This window comes from Pecten maximus, chromosome 11 (genome assembly GCF_902652985.1).
Source record: "Pecten maximus chromosome 11, xPecMax1.1, whole genome shotgun sequence".
In the NCBI taxonomy this organism is placed as follows: Eukaryota; Metazoa; Mollusca; class Bivalvia; order Pectinida; family Pectinidae; genus Pecten; species Pecten maximus.
The window spans coordinates 11,651,055-11,671,927 of NC_047025.1; the positions used below are offsets into that span (position 1 = coordinate 11,651,055).

The window sequence follows — 20,873 nt, forward strand, 5'->3', positions numbered from 1 at the left end:
ATGCATAATTTAAAATTGAAGTAAAAATGTCCCAAAACACTCACAGATTTTAACAGAAAAAAAGTATTGAGGATTTATGAGAAAAAAGCCCAACTTCACTTCACCGTGATAAGACCAACTCTTTAAAACCTTTGTGCTGAATTTGTGGCTTAAGGATGAAGGGTGTGTAAACCATATGCCTCAATATATAAGAAAAAGGAAAACTGTGTATTATACATGTAGGTGTTGGCCAGTTATATCACTTTTATCCCACAGTTTGTACCAAGTCACTTAAGAGCAGTGGAGAACATACAGGTACATATATATAATTATAAATACAGAACTCATAACTCAGCTGTAAAAACAATATTTTATTATCCAGAATAATTGTGTTCTTGAAATCAAAGCTTGACACAAACAAGAAATCAACATCAGAGTTTTAAATTGTCTCCATTATGTACATCTTTGTGCCACTGAATGAGATGTTAGTATTTCTCTGTCCTTATCTGTTGTCTTGAATAACAATTGTGCGTGAAGGATAACCGTACAGTTCCACAAATAGATATCTATACTCGTATTTTTGCCCAGGAGTCTGAAACAACAAGAAATACCAATGACTGCCAGCCCTGGCCGATATATAACATACAAATAGCTTCTGTCGTCAGTTTTAGTAATTACATCAAATCTTACTTAAGGATGTATGCTACCTGACATTAATATTCTGTAAATTGTGTTCAGTTGTCTATACCTTATATAAGTAATCGTCTTGTACATGCATAATATCCTGACTGATGATGTGAGCTAAAAATTCACCAGATTTATATACAAGACCTGTTTAAATATTACTTGGACCAAAGACATAAGATTTGGTTTGTTTGGTTTGTTTTTGTTTAACGTCCTGTTAACACCCAGGGTCATTTAAGGACGTGCCAGGTTTTGGAGGTGGAGGAAAGCCGGAGTACCCGGAGAAAAACCACCGGCCTACAGTCAGTACCTGGCAACTGCCCCACATAGGTTTCGAACACGCAAGCCAGAGGTGGGGGGCTAGTGATAAAGTGTCGGGACACCATAACCACTCGGCCACCGTGGCCCCCAAAGACACGAGAGTACTTGTCTGAAGTATTAGTTGGACCAAAGACATGAGAGTACTTGTCTGAAGTATTAGTTGGACCAAAGACATGAGAGCACCTGTTTAAGTATTAGTTGGACCAAAGACATGAGAGCGCCTGTTTAAGTATTAGTTGGACCAAAGACTTCAATATTTAAGCAGCAGATGAAAGAAGCTAGTAGGGACTACAGCAGGTATATCCGAATAGAGATGCAGACTGGGTAATAGACTCTACTGTTTAAGCCGCAGATGGAAGAAGCTATCTGGATATATGCTATATGGAGTTGGCTCTGAATAGAGATGAAGGGGCCCTATCCATTGTAATGTTTAAGCATGCAGGAGAGAAACAAACTACATTCTAACTGTGATCAGTTCTGAATAGATGTAGCACCCCATGACTTTACTGTATACACAGCAGAGTAATAAAGATATGTGACCAGTCCTGATTACAGATGATGGGGCCCATCGACTCTACTTTTAAAAGATTCCATAGATGTGGAATATCCCAGATAAAAGATTACATATGAAAATATAACTTTCTGTTCCAAGGAACAGATGGATCACATGTCATGGTATTGCATTCACATATGTATATCTACATATTGCATCAATTACATTCATTTGGGAGAGAAATCATCACAGATACAAGTTCCATGGACAGGGCAATCTCAAAATCCTTGCTCAGGAATACATCGTAGTTGCAATCCAGAAATAAGTTCCCTTATTTTCTGGATTACAATTCCCTTCACCTCTGTTGGCTATGAGATATCCTGTCAATGGAACAAGTCCAGGTATGATTCTATCCATACTATATAAGTATACACGCAGTGAAACTGAACTAGATTGTACCACAGCGACCAAGTAGCTCAATGTTTAGAACATCCATCTAGAGTTTGAAATCCCCGAGTGCGAGGTCCTAGTCTGGTTGTTGCCTTTTTCCTCCCCTGTTACAAATTTGGTGCCATTGACCACATGCACTCAAAAGTGAAAGCTATAGCAGATTGAGAGGCTTCCTTGGAGATATAGAGCTAGGGTTATGGTTTTCTATGGGGGAGAAGACTTTGTGAAGGAGGGAGTAGTGTAAAATGTATAGGTCACTTTACGAGCTCAGTCTAGTGGGAATTGTCTTGTAGCATAGTGGTGGGATGTGTGCCTTTAATTGAGAGAGAGAGGTTGCTAGATCAAGCCCCAGTGTGGGCAAGGTATTTTTCATTAATCATTCCTATTACAGATACAAAATGAGGGATTGAGACAATGAGGCCCATATTAGGCTCTTCAATTTTAACAACAGACAAGGACGCCAAAATTAACAAGTTCAGAACCAGACAATTAAAATGGCATGTACCTTATCAGATTTATTGTGATACATATAATGTATATTCTTCAGATTTTAATGGAATAGAAATATGCTTAAACTGGAGCTAATTAATCAACAAGTGAATTTGATTAAATAGTTATTTCAAACATTTTTTATCATACTTAGCTGACATTTTGTTTTTATTACACTAGAAGTGTTACAACAATCTGATTTTTTTTCAGAACTGATTTCTATTTAATTGTGATAAATCTGTTATCAATTCAAATATCAAGACATGTAGGAGGTAGCTATACATCATTTTATTATCCAACACATTTAACAAAAATAAATTGCTGTATACATGTTTAGTTAATTAATCTTCAAGTTCCCAACGTGAATTTCCTTCTTTATCTAAGATGACTAGCATTGAGAATTGACTTTTTTTCTGTAAAAAAAGACTTAAAAACATCTCTCTACCTTTATGATTTGAGACCTTGACCTTTGACCCAAAAACCCTGAAACTCAAATCTGAGATGTAGCTACTCATATTGAAGTTACATACCAACTTTCACCAACATACCTTGAAGCATGGGTGAAAAAAAGTGAGGAAAACAGTAGACGGACAGACAGAATGACAGAGGGACAGACAGGCGGAAGGGGAAGAATCCAATAGAACCCCGGTTTCACTAACAGAGGACTAATAAATGAAGTTCACAAATTTATTTAATAATTTTTTCAGTATACCATTAATCCAAATACTCTCTCCCTTGTACTACATGTATATTCCATACACACTCGTATAAGGAAACCCTTACCCTTTGCACTGCTAGATGAACTTTGCCTTTTCTTTCCTTGCCTTCAATGTAAAACAGCATTTTCATATGCTGCATGCCATCTTGTTCAAACTCCACATGGCTGTAAAGTAAAAGCTGAGTGTGGGTATATGCATGTACATGTATAGTATTTCATATGAAATGTGATTAAGTGTTTTTAGTTGTAGATTACATAAGACATATTCTTGAATTTCAAGAGGTATATTATACTGGGCACTTAATTAAGACAGTAGGAATGTCACTACTGTAGTGGAACAGTAGAGAAACAAGTACAATCATTGTCTGTGATGCTGTAGATACTTTAAGGGTTATTCCATTAAAATATCTACCCTACCCCAGGACTCCAGATTATTAAATCACACAGGAATGAGAAAAGCTGAATGAAAAAAGTCTAAGATCCTAATTTGTAGTGTGATTTCTAAGATGAAATATAAAAATTCAGATTTTTATCTGAAAATTCTAATGCCTGATTACTTCTATCAATGAATGTATCACCTTCATATAACTTTTTTTGTAATTGGTAAAAAAACAAGAGATCCCAGAGGGATCTTGGCGCCCACCATTGAATGATCTTTATAGGTTCCATGTCAGATTGATCTTTTCTCTACTTTTCCCTTCCTCTAAGTCTTACTAATTTGTGTAAATTCAGAAACAGCCCTCTAGTACTTTTCAAACAAGGGGAACCTATATAAAAAAATTAAGATTTAGCGATAATGGCTGTCTGTAGGCCATGTTGTTTCGGATTTGACCTACATATGAAATTTGAGGAAGATCCCTTCAGTACCTTCTGTAAACTAGCAAAAACAAACTTCAATTGTCAAAATACAAGATGGCTGCCAGTCGGCCATGTTGTTTTCCGATTGGTCTCAAAATGCAATATGCATAACTACGCACCAAGAGGAACTTACATATAAAATTTGAGAAAGATCCCTTCAGCCTTTCTGAGAAATAGCTATAACAAACTTCAATTGTCAAAATCCAAGATGGCTGCCTGTCGGCCATGTTTTTTTCCGATTGGTCTCAAAATGCAATATGCATAACTAGGCTGCAAGGGGAACCTATATATGAAATTTGAGAAAGATTCCTTCAGCACTTTCTGAGAAATAGCGATAACAAACTTCAATTGTCAAAATCCAAGATGGCTGCCAGTCACCCATGTTGTTTTCCGATTAGTCTCAAAATAAAATATGCATAACAAGGCACCAAGGGAAACCTAAAAAAAAATTTGAGGAAGATCCCTTCAGCACTTTCTGAAAAATAGCGATAACAAAATTCAATTGTCGAAATCAAAGATGGCTGCCTGTCGGCCATGTTGTTTTCTGATAAGTCTCAAAATGCAATATGCATAACTAAGCAACGAGGGAAACCTACATATGAAATTTGAGAAAGATCCCTCCAGTGCTTTCTGAGAAATAGCAATAACTAACTTCAATTGTCAAAATCCAAGATGGCTGCCAATCGGCCATATTGTTTTCCGATTGTCTCAAAATGCAATATGCATAACTAGGCAGCAAGGGACACCTACATATGAAATTTGAGAAAGATCCCTTCAGTACTTTCTGAGAAATAGCGATAACAATCTTCAATTGTCAAAATCCAAGATGGCTGCCTGTCGGCCATGTTGTTTTCCGATTGGTCTCAAAATGCAATATGCATAACTAGGAACCAAGGGGAACCTATACATTGTATATGAAATTTGAGAAAGATCCCTTCAGCACTTTCATAGAAATAGCGATAACAAGAATTGTTTACGGACGGAGGGACGGACGGACGGACCACAGATGCAGGGCGATTTGAATAGCCCACCATCAAAACCTGGAATCCTGGAGTGGGTTAGATGTGTTACAGGAATAGCCCTAAATGATTGCAGCTTTTGATTTGTTCATTTTCAAAAGGTGACTAATTCCTTGAGGTTTAGTTGTATCTATATCTTGTTTTTTTTCAAAACTTTCAAATCCTTAATACGATGTTTATTTTTTATAGCTTATAACAACTCTAGATCAAGCTTTATAAATATCAACTCACAACTTGTTCAAAATGGCAGCATGCAAAGGGAACTTATAGAGGGTGTGGTTAGGTGGCACAGTGGTAAAAGGGCCGGTGTCCGACCATGTGCATTTTATTCCGATACTTCAGTTTCCTCCTATAGTAAGACCCCTCGCACACTTGCAATCAGGTAGACAGGAGTGACTATATACAAGCTGATATAGTTTGTTTAGCAACTGTTGTAAAATACACTAAGTTTATAATATTACTTAAAGAGGAATCAGTGAATATGCAATGATTGACAGAGTTTATCGACTTTTAAGCATCTGTATATATAAACTGTGTATAACTATAGCTACCTAGTATTTCTACCTCTCCTAGTCTCTCCACAATAACATTTTACAGATTCACCATCTCTGTTGTATAAACTATCTAGTATTTCTACCGCTCGTAGTCTCTTCACCATAACATTTTACAGATTCACCATCTCTGTGGTATAAACTATCTAGTATTTCTACCTCTCCTAGTCTCTCCACCATAACATTTTACAGATTCACCATCTCTGTGGTATAATATAAACTACCTAGTATTTCTACCTCTCCTAGTCTCTTCACCATAACATTTTACAGATTCACCATCTCTGTGGTATAAACTATCTAGTATTTCTACCTCTCCTAGTCTCTTCACCATAACATTTTACAGATTCACCATCTCTGTGGTATAAACTACCTAGTATTTCTACCTCTCCTAGTCTCTTCACCATAACATTTTACAGATTCACCATCTCTGTTGTATAAACTATCTAGTATTTCTACCTCTCCTAGTCTCTTCACCATAACATTTTACAGATTCACCATCTCTGTGGTATAATATAAACTACCTAGTATTTCTACCTCTCCTAGTCTCTTCACCATAACATTTTACAGATTCACCATCTCTGTGGTATAAATTACCTGGTATGTCGACGTCTACCTCTCCTAGTTTCTTCACCATAACATTTCACGGGTTCTCCTAGCACATCCATCAACTACACCAGAGAAAATAATGAAGAAATATTAATGACCAGGAATTCCAGTTGGACCATTTTATGCCTGCATGTCTACAATTTGTTTTCTAATTGCACATACATAACTAAGAGCCATCATAAACTAATACAGGAAATATTAGAAAGATCTTTGTAGTTCATTTGTAGAAATGGTTACATATATTAACAAGCATGCTAGGTATTGCTGAAGCAATACATGTTTCCTATGGGCCCCAATTTAAAAAAGTAAGTGACCTTGACCTTGACACAAAAACCCTGAAACTTGATAATTATCTACTCATACTGAAGTTACATACAAACTTTCACCAACAAACCTTGAAACATGACTGAGAATAGTGCAGAAAACTGTGTGGACGGAGGAACGGAGGAACGGACATACGGACGGACAGTAAGGAAACCTGTAGTCCCCCTGTTTCACTAGTAGGGGACAAAAAAGGTATACTGAACAATACCTATTCCCAATTTGTCATTTTCAGTTATTGTGACACTGACATCTGACCTTTTGAATAAAAAATAATTACAAACGAGCACCTTCGATAAGAAAGCAGTATAAACTGGTGATCCGTCTACATTCTCCTTGAGATTGTGTGATGTTTGGCCAAGTGTAGCACCTCCATGCTAGCCAACTCTCAACTTACATGTGAATGATAGGGAGTTTTGAAATGTCAAAGTCACAGAAATGTACATTTTAAATACAGTAGATCTAGACCTGCTTCAAGACAAACTAATACCTTAAATTACACATTTGAAGATACTCTTTGTTGCTGGACTAACAGTATTTCTAAAATCGAGAAAGAAGTTTTGTTGACAATCTATACATGTCTAGGTTCAAATGGTCCAAAATTTGCTTTTCCTCAAAAGTCTGGTCTAAGTATCTGAAACTAACAACTATTAAAGAACACATATAGTAGCATAGGTATACATACCTCTGTATTCTGCTTGCATAGCTCAAAAGCATTACTATAAATTCCTCTGGGACTCTGACTGGAAAACACTTCCTTCCCTATTATGTACAGCAAACCCCCTTCAGAAGTAAGAAAACATTTTAATTAATTAAAGAGGGTTCTTATTAAAAAACAAAAGAAAGAGCAACATAGAACAACATAGAAAATCTGCAAGGATTGTTAATTGAAAGGTATTTTACATCAAATGGAAAGGAAAAGAAAAAAAATGTTATGGCAATCTATAGTCAATTAAACTGCAAATACAAATTGTACAGTACAATTTACAAATGTATTTACAGGAGTATCGACAAGATAGAATATGTTACTATTCAAAGAGCAAATAGGCACTCAAATGATTATGAAAAAAACTGTACTAGTGGCCTCAGTTTCTTCAAAATTGGTGTGCAAACAAAATATGTCCTGTTTTGGCCCTCAACACATGAGACACTAGTTGACTAGCTTTCGATCAGTACACAAAGCATGTACACCTAAACTAGCATTTTTGATAAGATATCGATCACCACATGTACACTTTACAGGAATATCTTGTGAAATAGGAAGACTTCTGTTATTTTTCAATAGTAATTACAAGTGTATTCCTGAATGGTTAAAAATGTTCTTTATGTTAATTTCAGGAATTTCAGTGACTTAAAATTTGAAAAGGCTGTGTGCATTATGTTAAAGGCACATAAAAGGTGAATAATTAATTTAATTTAAATTAAATAACTTGAGTAATTATGAAAATGAAACTTTTCTTATTTTATTTCTCATATTCAAATTCTTTAACTTATGAAGATGTAGGATGCATTTTAATAATGCTATTTTTATTGGTTTCCATGAATTGATACTTTACCTGGAAATAGTCCTGAATGTTTAAGCTGCTTGCAAACAGATGAACATGTAAATAGTCCTGAGACAACAACACAACATAGAGTTCAAACCTTGGACAGACACAAAATATGTAGAGGAGTAGAATTTTTTTTTCAAATTTCACATTGACTTTCAACACTTAAAAATACAGTAATGTTTTACCGTAATCCTAATACACCAACACTAACTTTGTTCAAAATTAAAAATTAGTACTGCAACCACAGGGAATTGGCACAATTTTCCAACCCATGGTAAAGACATGTACAGTACAGTATGTATATTTACAACCATTTGGAAATGTGTGCCATGTCCCTGTGATTACCACATCAGTTCTATGTACTCATTGCCCTTCAAAACTCAAAATTACCCCTTCCATTTTAAACTTACCTGTTACTCCAATTCCACAGATAATAACTCCTCCCCAAAATGATGTTTTTCCAGCTTCTTTTACTAAAACAATAAAATGTCATCAAATCAAGTAAATAACAGTCTTTACATTATTGTTTATTTTTCATGATAAAAACTTTGGATGCAGCTCTCATTAACTGGGAATGTAAGCAAAATATTTTTTTATAAATGTTTGTATAGCCAGTTTACATTTAATCTTTCAAACAAGTGTTTCCGGATTAAATTCCACTTTGATGATTTACCCTTTTTCCTTTGTTGACAATTCAGAGAATGGACTCTCTCTCGTTATATCTATCTCAGTATTCTTCTTTGGTTCCGCACATACTTTCACTGATGTTGTTAGCAAACATTTCGGACTCCACGCAGACGCTATGTGTTTCGATGGTTTAGCACATACTAGTAAAGGTTGTTCACGAATCACAAAGGATAAAGTTTTCTGCGACTGATGAAGCACTGGAATCTTTAAAAGCCACTTCGATTTTGAAACAAAAGACTGCATAATACCGTTCAGCTGACAGTACTATCAATACGCACTTAAGACAGTCAGCTGCAGTTTTGATGTCACTGACAACAACCAACCAAATTTTACCTTCCTATTTCTGAAATGTCGAAAAATAAGATATCATTAAGTGTATACGATGTTTGTGATTACATAAACACACACAAAATACTATAGAACAGTAGTTCAAACTAGACACTGGTAAAAGTGAAAGGACATCGTGCCATTGAGAGTCAATCAGAGTTATTTTGGGTGGTAGAGAATTTGTGTATCCCGAGCCGAGCCCGAGCCGAAGACCCGAGCCCGAGCTTTGGATATTTCCGTTTTTCTCCTTCATTACTGAATGGATTAAAGTGATTTTTTCTACAAAGATTTGATTTCAGGTTTTAAATCAATCCGTGTAAGTTGGTTTTCTTAAAATGTATTTTAACGTCCTAAATCGACGATTTTCATTTTTTAGGGGGAGAATTTGTGTAGCCCGCAATCAAGCGTGACTATTCATGTTTTTAGCTAATTATTTCCGATACATGCTATTATTGAGAAATATTACTATATACAAACAACAAGTAAATATAGCTGATTCTAAAAATATAAATTTCAACATATATCTAATGTGACTTGATGTCAAATTTTGACATTTTTGTAACCGCGCCGACGATCAATGAACTCGCCGTGTTTACCGAGCTTTCACCGAGCCCGTGCTAAGGGCAGATAACTCTACCGATCCCGAGCTTTGTAGAACTTTTAGCCATTCTGGTATAAGAATGTTTCCGGGCTCTGCGACGAGAACGCAGTTCTACAAAGAGCCCATATCATTTTATCGGGATACACACATTCTCTACCACCTAATTAAAGCGTTTAAATTACACAGACGTCTGACAGAGGCATGCACAAAACATGAGAGAAGATGACAGATTTTAAGGAAGAACAGAACAACGAAATAGAGGCATTAAATTTGGGGTTCAACTTGAGCATCCAGACACATGTTACGTTCAATTGCATGTTCTTATCAGATCTATCTGCTTTCCATTTACTCTTTGAAAGTTACTTGCCGTTGTCAATTTTAAATGTGATGCAAGTGAATAATACGTGCAATGTTTATGTTGAAATACAATTCTTAAATTTCTGAATACCGTCAGGTTTTCCAAGATCCCTATGCGGAAATGCTATGTGTTATGTTCAGGACATTTTAAAGAAACAATTTCCTAATATAAACGGTATGCAAGATACAGGCTACGCTCCAGTTTTGAGAAACGGTAAGTGGGATTATGCTTTACGAATGAAACCGACGACAGCATCAGCAGCACAAATCCATCATACAGGTGAGGACCATTGGGTAGTATCAGTACAGGAGGTAAGTGGTAACGAAGTTTATATTCTTGATAGTTTGATAGGTATAACTAAGCAGAGAGATCATTTGTCAGCGTCCTTAGAAATGCAGGTAAGTTCATCGTACGGGGAAAATAGGAAAATCTTAAAAACAATTTTACCTAGCATACAACAGCAAACAAATGGGGTTGACTGTGGGGTTTTTGCCATCGCTAATTTAGTAGAGTTTTGTTTTAATGGGTTTAAAGGTAGTGAAGAAATAGAATTCGACATATATTATATGAGACAGCATCTAGTAAATTGTATTTCAAATGGTAGGTTTTCTAAATTTCCAAAGAAAAAAACTTAGTAAATACAGAAAAAAGAAAGTTTCTCAAGCCTTAACTTATGATATTTTTATCGATTGTGAGTCAGATAGATGCCATATTTCTAATGTTTTTGATGATATGGTAAGTTGTGACGCTGGTTGCGATAGGTGGTTTCACAATAGATGTGTTTGTGATCAGTCAGATTTTCATTTTTCAAGAGACAGTTTCGTTTGGCATTGTACTAAATGTTCGAAAATTCAAACTAGAATACAATAGGAAAATAGTACTGTAGTTGTATTAAAATCATGCATTGATGAAAATATTTTTTTACTAAAAGAAATAGCTTTAGTAACAGATAAAAAGTAAACGAGTGAATTGGTTTATAACACAAATGAAAACTTTATTTTCTACGTAAAAAAATACAAAAGTACATATGGTGATAAAAATATTTTAATGTGATAAACAATAATGAAAAGATGGGTAAATATATATAAAATCATTAAAATAAAATGATATGGGCTCTTTGTAGAACTGCGTCCTCGTCGCAGAGCCCGGAAACATTCTTATACCAGAATGGCTAAAAGTTCTACAAAGCTCGGGATCGGTAGAGTTATCTGCCCTTAGCACGGGCTCGGTGAAAGCTCGGTAAACACGGCGAGTTCATTGATCGTCGGCGCGGTTACAAAAATGTCAAAATTTGACATCAAGTCACATTAGATATTTGTTGAAATTTATATTTTTAGAATCAGCTATATTTACTTGTTGTTTGTATTTAGTAATATTTCTCAATAATAGCATGTATCGGAAATAATTAGCAAAAAACATGAAAAGTCACGCTTGATTGCGGGCTACACAAATTCTCCCCCTAAAAAATGAAAATCGTCGATTTAGGACGTTAAAATACATTTTAAGAAAATCAACTTACACGGATTGATTTAAAACCTGAAATCAAATCTTTGTAGAAAAAATCACTTTAATCCATTCAGTAATGAAGGAGAAAAAAGGAAATATCCAAAGCTCGGGCTCGGGTCTTCGGCTCGGGCTCGGCTCGGGATACACAAATTCTCTACCACCGTTGTTTCCCTTGCTTACTTCCGCTGCTATAGTCTTTAGTGGTAACTTAGTTAAAATATTTCATGCGAAAGCAGAATAGTTTCAGTTCTTAAACTCATTTAATTCCTCAGCCTAAATTATTTCAGTTAATTTAATTAATTAGAAATGGTATTGAGATCCGAATATGTTTAATTGGTGCTGTTTCCACAAAGCTAAAAACTGAAACAGGCTATAGGCCTAAGTAACGACTTCACTTTCCGGTTCCATGCTTAAGATGGCCGACAGAATGGACCGGTTCGAGGCTTTAGAACAACAATTAGAGATGTTTATCGAAAACACTCGTCAACTAGGCATTGTAGTCAGCGATTTCCAGCCACAAGGACAGAGTAATATGAATCAAAAGATGTAAGCTAATATTGATTAATGTTTACTTTTAGTATGTGCCTTTTTTCCAGCGAAAAGAATTGTCGAATGTGCAGTGTATTTTCACTCTACACTAACCACAGATACATGTACTTGAGGTAAGAAATTATATATTGTATATATAGATATACTATACAGCCTCGTTTATATAGTAATACGAGGCTATATAGTATACATATACAATATATAATGTCTTACCCTAAGTACCTGTGACACGGACCATGGCCAGTTCAAGGCTAAACAGGCCCATTTTCAGATTTTTTTACCTACTTATAATTATGTATTCTACTGATATACCTCAACAAGTTAAAGATTGCTTATTTCGAATTGATATGAGGTATAAAATAAATAGGGAACTTGGTCATGATCTAGCAGCAAGAGGGATAACTCAAATAATAATGAAGCTTTCATAGAATGTTTAGTAATGCAAGCCGTATAGCCTGTTTCTCTGGTACAAAACAAATATTCTGTTTTAAAATGATGGTCAACAAAGTACAGCAGATAGTATAATATCATCAAATATTTGTGTATTTCATGAATTGTTTTTTATGAATACTTCATGTCAATTTACAACAAAAACGAAGATGTAAATAAACTTTTCTGGAAAAGGCTATACCACGAAGGGAGGTAATAAATATACCTAGTTCATGTAATTTTATAAAAATATTAATCGCTTCCTTCTGCTAGGATTTTGTCAGTTTTTAAATGTAATATTTCAGACATATATCTTGATGGACCTGCAAGTGTTAAAGGCCTTGGGAGTCTTTGTCAAGGCTCGTCTGAAAACAATATAAAAACGCCAGGTGCGTCTTTATTTCATAAACGAACAACACCGGTCAAACTGAACCATCCGTTTGGTCCGCAAAAACAGCCCAGGTATTTCACTTAGCCTAAGGAATGAGAAAAAACCTTATAAGTCACAGATAAATGGTTGCCTCCTTTTTTCCTTACTGTGTCACTAAGCATCAAGACTCATTTCATATACACTACCAATAACATGTGCTCGGACAAACTGTTATTATGGCGAAATTAGACATTGCAGTTTCCTGTAACCTCCCTTTTCACGCAATCTCCATGATCTGGTGATAACTGAAGTCCCTAGAATAACTCTTTATATTATATCCATATCAATCAAATGATTTTTAAATCCTGATATTTATATATATATATCATATAATTACTTTAGGTTCCTAACAGACAGGTATATAACAATGTGGCCTACTGTCTTATATAAATAAATATATATATATGTATATTCATATATTTTCATGACTGTATATATATTTCCCAACTATATATCGTAATGGAAATTGTGAGCAAAAGTTACAGTTGACCCTGGGAGGTTGCATATAATAGGAATTATGGTTAAAATATATAAATATATTGATGATATAAGATAAAATCAGGCTTCTTATTTAGGGTAGATTCTGAGTAGCATGGGAATTTACAAAGACCTGAAGGATTTCAGATCCAGCTCGCTTGCTAGTGATGATGGCAGAGTGTCATAAGAGAGGCTGTGTGCATGCATGTACAGTTCAATGTGGCTTTTTTATTGTTTTTGGTTGACATCATATCCAAACCTATGCATGACCAATTAGGACAGTCTCATAATAATCTCTCCCCTGTGTTTGAGATGAATAGTGAATGTACAAATATGTGAAAAGACTGTAAGAAAGGGGAGATAACAAATATTCGATAAGTTATCTAAAATGATGAAGTCAGCTATGTAGTTGAAAGGATCATTTTTAGATAACACATAACAGTGCTGTTTTAATTTTTGTTATTTCACAAACATATTTACACATTTGGTAGCATTATATTTATATATTTACTTTATCTTTCCTTATCATGTGAGGGAATAACTTTCTTTGTAGCATTTCCTTAATGAGTGTAATAAATCCCGTGTTACCATGTGTTAACCTATACAGTCCAAGAGAGCTAACTCAATGTAAACCAAATTGAGTATCTCTGTCATTGAGATAAAGTTCAACTTGAATTAATATTTGTCAAATATAAAAAGAACAGAGAAAAAAATATATAAAAATTAATCAAAAGGACAAATATTCAGAAGCAGCAGGCATTTTGATGCTCGTCATAAAGGAAAAGTAGTAGAAAAATCTCAGTTTTAGTACAGACTATTAACATTAGATTGTAACAGTTTTCAAGTTCACATCCTCCTTATAACATGAAAGTTAAATAGTTTTTAAAGTTAATATATGCTGACTATGTGCACAAAAGAGATGTGTCCACATATGCATGTGCACCGTTAACTCTGATTCTTAGCACTAATTATAATATAATGCTTAATATATCAGTTTGTTTTATTTTCAAGGAATTTACAATTTAATTTTACAGACAGAAGATGGTTGCTGGGATGCAGGAGATTGATAAACTGAAATCTCAGATGAGTGATATCAATGTCCCATTAGAGGTGTTTGAGTGAGTTTTTACATTTAACTTTTAAACATTTTCATTTAAATTTGTAGAAAAACTGTTTGTGACTTCAATTTTAGCACCCAATTGAATTGTCGATAATCTACTAAGAAGTGTTGAGTTTTTTTTTCTCAGAAAATATCTGACTATTCAAGTACTTTTTCGAACAATGGATAAATAAGAGATAAACAAAATTCATCGATTTTGTAATATTATTCCTTTATGAAATGTTCCCTTTGCAGTTTTTAAACACCAATTCTAATATGATATTACATGATACATACAATTTCTAATTGCAGTTACATTGATCAAGGAAAAAACCCAAACCTCTACACTAAAGACTGTTTAGAAAAGGCACTTGCAAAAAATGAACAAGTAAAAGGGAAAATAGATAATTTGAAGGTAAGTCTTGTATGCATGCATAGAGAAAGGAGGATCAGTATTAAAAAAATATTTCTCTTCATTGTTTAAATCAATTAAGGTCTTGTGCCTTAATTCATTCAGAATTAAAGCTAGCCAGGCCTTTGTTCACCACATATCACTTTGTATGTATCTGTTTTAAATGATTTTTTGACAATCTTGGGTTATAGTAGATGGTCTCTATTACTAGAGTTATGGCCCTTTGACCATTTCTTGCAAGCTTTGCCAAGAGTTGGTCTGAATTCACTTGATATGTACTGTCGATATTTGCATCAAAGTTTTGTAAAATGACAAAAATAACCTTGATGAGAATAAGACTTATGTCTGAATTTTTTAGAACTATTTCAAATGTGGCTGATATTCATCTAGCACAGAAAAGTTCTGATGTGAATCAATGATTTTATCGACACATTTGAAACACTTGAAAAAAAAAATTTGAAAAAAAAAAACATTTGAAAATTTTTGTTTTAATTTACAGAAATTCAAGACATTGCTGCTTGTTGAATTGGACAAAGTATTTCCTAAAGAAATAAACACATACAGAGCCCTGAGAGGAGACGATCGGCCCTTATAACATATGGCTAAACATATACCTATACATCTATAGGTCCAAGGCAGCTAGTGTAAGCAGCAATTGACAGACCTCAGGATTTATACCTGTATTCGACATCTAATGTGGAGAGCATCTGTCATAATGTTATTGTATGTGCATATAATACAGATTTTCAAGCATAAAAAGACCGATTTATTAACCTCATTTTGACAAGAAAATTCCTCCATACTTTAAATTGCTCTTTCTGGTCAAATAATGTGAATATGGCAATCATGTATGGTAAAATAAGTAATTGGTATTTGATAATTCATCGCCAAAAGTAGGGTAAAAATAGTAAGGTTTCCTGCAGAATTGGGAGAGTTGGCAGGCAGGTTTTCGCTGGATGTGTGGTGAAATCTACCAAGTATTTTAAACCTACGTTCAGTAAACATGTGTATTGTGTGTGTCATTTGTAAATATTTTTTGTAATGTACAAAATGTTATTGTACAGGAGTTTATGTGTATAACAAACTTGTATACATGTGTTTGGAGATAGAATGAAAGACATTACTGTTTTGTATATAAATTGAGAATACCGGATAGAAATCGGAAATGTCCCAATAGATGCAGAGAGTAAAGAAAAAATTGTCTTGGTGAATAAAGAGAGAAAAAGTGAACATGTTTTAATGGATGTTAAAATATAAGAGAAAATGTCTTAGTGGATGCAGAGACATAAGAGAAAATGTCTTAGTGGATGTTGAGGGATAAGAAAAAAATGTCTTAGTGGAAGGGTGAGAAATAAGAGAAAATGACTTAGTGGATGCAGACATAAGAGAAAATGTCTTAGTGGATGTTGAGGGATAAGAAAAAAATGTCTTAGTGGATGGTGAGAAATAAGAGAAAATGACTTAGTGGATGCAGACATAAGAGAAAATGTCTTAGTGGATGCAGACATAAGAGAAAATGTCTTAGTGGATGTTGAGGGATAAGAAAAAAATGTCTTAGTGGATGGTGAGAAATAAGAGAAAATGTCTTAGTGGATGCAGACATAAGAGAAAATGTCTTAGTGGATGCAAACATAAGAGAAAATGTCTTAGTGGATGTTGAGGTAAAAGAGAAAATGTCTTAGTGGATGCAGACATAAGAGAAGATGTCTTAGTGGATGTTGGGGATAAGAGAAATGTCTCAGTGGATGGCTGGATGCATTGAAATAAGTTGTTTGAAGGCAAAAGATTATATCTTTATAGGTATATTAAATGTCTTTTAACACATTGTTGGATGTGTTTATAGTGCTTCATCAATAAAACTATTTAAATAACATTTTCTAGTTGCATATACTTGGTATATTGATTGTAACGTCCTTTAACAAGGTTAGCACAGGCATTGAGAAAGCCTTGAATTTCACCTTGCACCTTGAAAAGTCTTGAATTTCATTCATGGCCTTGAAAAGCCTTGAATTTCATTCATGGCCTTGAAAAGCCTTGCAAATTAGTCTACAGCCTTGAAAAATACTTGAAAATTAAGGTTTCATTAGGATTATAAGTAAAAACCCTGGCCACTGATCATTTGGATTCAACTTTATCTATGCCACCTCCCCTACAGACGTTAATACCGGTAATTGCTATGTCAAATTTTATTTTGATCAAGTGGATATAGTTATGAGTTGCTTTTTAGCCCACCATCATCAGATGGTGGGCTATTCAAATCGCCTTGCATCCGTGGTCCGTGGTCCGTCCGTCCGTAAACAATTCTTGTTATCGCTATTTCTGAGAAAGTACTGAAAGGATCTTTCTCAAATTTCATATGTAGGTTCCCCATGGTCCCTTGTTATGTATATTGCATATTGGGACCAATCGGATAACAACATTGCCGACAGGCAGCCATCTTGTATCTTGACAATTGAAGTTTGTTATCGATATTTCTCAGAAAGAACTGAAGGGATCTTTCTCAAATTTGACATATCTGTTGCCATTGGTCCCTAGTTGTGCATATTTCATTTTGGGACTAGTCGGATAGCACAAAGTCATCTTGGATTTTGACAACTGAAGTTTGTAATTGCTATTTTACAGGAGGTACTGAAGGGATCTTTCTCAAATTTCATATGTACGTTCCCCTTGGTCTGCCGTGATTTTTGGACCAATCTGAAAACATTGTCGACAGACAGCTATTATCGCTAAATCTCAAATTTCATATATAAGTTTCCCTTGTTTAAAAAGCATTGGAGGGATGTTTCTCAATTGACACAGATTAGTAAAAGGAAGGGTAAAAAAAGAGAAAAGATCAATCTGACAACGAACCTATAAAGATCATTCAATGGTGGGCGCCAAGATCCCTCTTGTTTGTTCTCTTGTTCACTCTCAAGCTGACTTAGATGACGAGTAAAACAGGCCTTGGATATTTTATTAGGACACTGAAAAAGCCTTGAAAAGGCCTTGAATTTGGTTTGACATAATCCGAATGAATCCTGTTTAAATAGAAGGAGCAGGATCTACACAAAACAATGAATGGATTAAAAAGATGTTGTCAGCCTTAAATGTCGACAGGAGAGATATATTTGGGCCCCATCCTAGCAGGTTCAGTGTAATAGTTTAATTCATTTCTGGATAATTTTACAAAGAGCAGCAATATTGTTTATTCTTGTCAAAATAAATTGTGACTTACTGTGGTATATATAGTCGTTATACATGCTAGTTTTGAAGGCATACCACATATTTCACACTAAAATATCATAAGGAATTTAAAGGGTTACATTTTTAACTTGAAAGGGTGAAGTTCAGAGGAACTTTAAATTGCTATGCTCTGTACATGGTCCAAGACAACTGGATTAAAGTTTTTATAAGACAGGGTTGTGTTGATGCCAGTGAAGATATAGCATAGATATTTGACTTTATTAGGTCATCTGACCCAAAGGGTCAGGATGACCTATAGCCATCGTGCTTCGTGCGCCGTGCGTGGTCCGCCGTGCGTAAACTTTTTCTTTCAAAACGTTACTCCTACTTAACCCTTGGGTGGATTACTTCCAAATTTGGTTTGAAGCATCATCGGGGAGATCAATCATATTTTATATAAATGAGGCTGGTCTGACCCCTGGGGCCCCGAGGGGCAGGGCCCCAGAAAGGGAACTTTAGTTAATATTTGCTATAAAATCCTACTCCTCCTTTACCCTTGGGTGGATTTCAACTAAATTTAGTGAGACACATCATTAGGGGAAGGCGGTCATAACCTCCTTAACCCTTTGGTGGATTTCAACCAGATATGGTGTGAAACATCATTTTGGGAGGGCGGTCATATTTTATATAAATGAGGCTAGTGTGATCCCCTGTGGCCAGAGGGGCGGGGACCCAAAAGGGGAACTTTGATGAAATTTTGCTCTGAAATACTACTCCTAAACCCAAAAGTGGATTATTACAAAATTTGGTGTGGAACATCGTTGGAAGAGGATTATCATATTTTATATAAATGAGGCTGGTCTGACCCCTAGGGCCTGAGGGGCGCGGCCCAAAAAACGTGAACTTTGGTGAATTTTTGCTATAGAATCCTACTCCTCCTTAACCCTTTGGTGGATTTCAACCAAATTTGGTGTGAAACATCATTGGAGGAGGGCAATCCTATTTGATATAAATGAGGCTGGTCAGACCCCTAGGGCCAGAGTTGCGGGGCCCCAAAAGGGGAACTTTGATGAAATTTTGCTTTAAAATCCTACCCCTCCTAAACCCCGGAAGTGAATTATTACCAAATTTGGTGTGAAACATCATTGGAGGAGGAAAATCATATTTTATAATAAATGAGGCTGGTCTGACCCCTAGGGCCAGAGGGGCGGGGCACCAAAAGGGGAACTTTGGTGAATTTTTGCTATAAAATCCTACTTCTCTCTAACCCTTGGGTGGATTAATACCAAATATGGTGTGAAACATCCTTTGGGAAGGGTGGTCATATTTTATATAAACGAGGCTAGTGTGACCCCTGGGGCCTGAGGGGCGGGGCCCCAAAAGGGGAACTTTGGTGAATATTTGCTATTCAATCCTAATCCTCCTTAACCTTTTTGTTGGATTACAAGCAAATTTGATGTGAAACATAAGGTGACGGCAATCATATTTTATAATGAGACAGGTCTGACCCCTGGGGAAAGAAAGATGGGGCAAAAGGAGCGTTTAGGTTAAACATTTCTTAAAAACACTATTCCTCATTAATGCCTTAATTGATTACAACCATATTTAGTATGAAACATGAAGGGCAATCCTGATTAATATAACTGAGACTTGTCTGACCCATTGGGACAGAGGGGCATGCCCCAAAAATGGGAACTTGGCTAAAATATTGCTTTAAGATGCTGCTCTTCCTGGATAAGCTAAATGGATAAAAAACAAAATTTGATCTGAAACATAACTGGCTGTGTATAGATAATTTATGGTAATAATGCTGGATTGGGGTGTGTGTCCCTGCTGTAAGTGTTTGTCAGATGACCGTTAAGGACCATGGGCCTCTTGTATGTGTTCCTTGTGACAAGACCTTTCCATTGGTACTATATTTTCAGACCTGCTGACCTTGACCTTTGACCTACTGATTCTGAATTACAATTACAACCTACACGACGGCGAGATGTTGTCTTATGACAACTTTGTTTATTGTCATTGTATTAATTCCTCTAACGATAGAAAATAAACAGATATGACTCTGATAGTGAAAATCATTTCACAAACAAAGTTTATCAGTATTATATAACGTATTTTGAAGTTTGAATGATACTGGCCCACTTGAGAGTTATGTTGTAACAGTCATTTAATAATAAAAAAAACACGGTTGTCTTGAGCTTTGAGTACCTGAAATCAATACCAAGCAAGCACCTCCGAAAAGGAAACACAGTTTGAGTGTATTCACAAACAGAAGCTTTATTTTCTGTTTTTGTAATACAATGGTATTGACACTTGACATTTGCACAAAAACAAATTGAAAAATCTATATTGAAAAGTGTTTTAAAAAACACAGCAATTCAAGCTACCGGAGTCAATCGGAATGTTTCTTGTATTTTAGCGATATTGGCATTGGCTTTTGACTTCTGCAGTTCCTAGACATCTGAAGACAAATCTAGAGATTTTTTTTCAGGGACTTTACTAGTAGGACAATTTATAGAGATAGCAAGTACCATAAACTCGTAACTGTGATAGATAATTTGACGGGTATGGCGTCATCCCTCAGACATAAGCTTTTGTTTTACTGCAGATCTCGTACATTTGACGACCAATCTCTTTGACACTTTGCATTCATTAAGAATATGATAAATATGTAGTTGTTTTAACGAAGATAAACCTTATATATTTGACATGTATGTTCTTGTGACAAGACCTTTGCATTGCATTGGTATTACATTATCAGACCTGCTGACCTTGACCTTTGACCTTCCGATAT

General features: G+C 35.3%; 2 protein-coding genes across 2 annotated transcripts; one reads left to right on the top strand and one right to left on the bottom strand.

Moving 5' to 3' along the window:
• Positions 1–330: 330 nt before the first annotated feature.
• LOC117337231 (mitochondrial import inner membrane translocase subunit Tim21-like) lies at positions 331–9,209 on the bottom strand. The gene is made up of 6 exons (XM_033898105.1): positions 8,714–9,209; positions 8,450–8,512; positions 7,175–7,272; positions 6,157–6,230; positions 3,200–3,299; positions 331–571 (listed from the first exon to the last, which is right to left on the bottom strand). Exons 1-6 carry the CDS (start codon positions 8,967–8,969, stop codon positions 482–484), a joined length of 681 nt encoding a protein of 226 aa, XP_033753996.1. The 5' UTR covers positions 8,970–9,209; the 3' UTR covers positions 331–481.
• Positions 9,210–11,697: 2,488 nt separating this feature from the next.
• LOC117337916 (mediator of RNA polymerase II transcription subunit 10-like) lies at positions 11,698–16,787 on the top strand. The gene is made up of 4 exons (XM_033899061.1): positions 11,698–12,064; positions 14,438–14,521; positions 14,815–14,917; positions 15,414–16,787. Exons 1-4 carry the CDS (start codon positions 11,925–11,927, stop codon positions 15,507–15,509), a joined length of 423 nt encoding a protein of 140 aa, XP_033754952.1. The 5' UTR covers positions 11,698–11,924; the 3' UTR covers positions 15,510–16,787.
• Positions 16,788–20,873: the final 4,086 nt, after the last annotated feature.

Coding starts and splice junctions, on each gene's coding strand:
- LOC117337231 (XM_033898105.1), bottom strand. CDS start 8,969: ATGCAGTCTTTTGTTTCAAAATCGAAGTGGCTTTTAAAGATTCCAGTG. Junction 8,513..8,713: donor ATTGTCAACAAAGGAAAAAG/GGTAAATCATCA, acceptor TTATTGTTTTAG/TAAAAGAAGCTGGAAAAACA. Junction 572..3,199: donor TTCATCTAGCAGTGCAAAGG/GTAAGGGTTTCC, acceptor TTGTTGTTTCAG/ACTCCTGGGCAAAAATACGA.
- LOC117337916 (XM_033899061.1), top strand. CDS start 11,925: ATGCTTAAGATGGCCGACAGAATGGACCGGTTCGAGGCTTTAGAACAA. Junction 14,522..14,814: donor GTCCCATTAGAGGTGTTTGA/GTGAGTTTTTAC, acceptor TTCTAATTGCAG/TTACATTGATCAAGGAAAAA. Junction 14,918..15,413: donor GGAAAATAGATAATTTGAAG/GTAAGTCTTGTA, acceptor TTTAATTTACAG/AAATTCAAGACATTGCTGCT.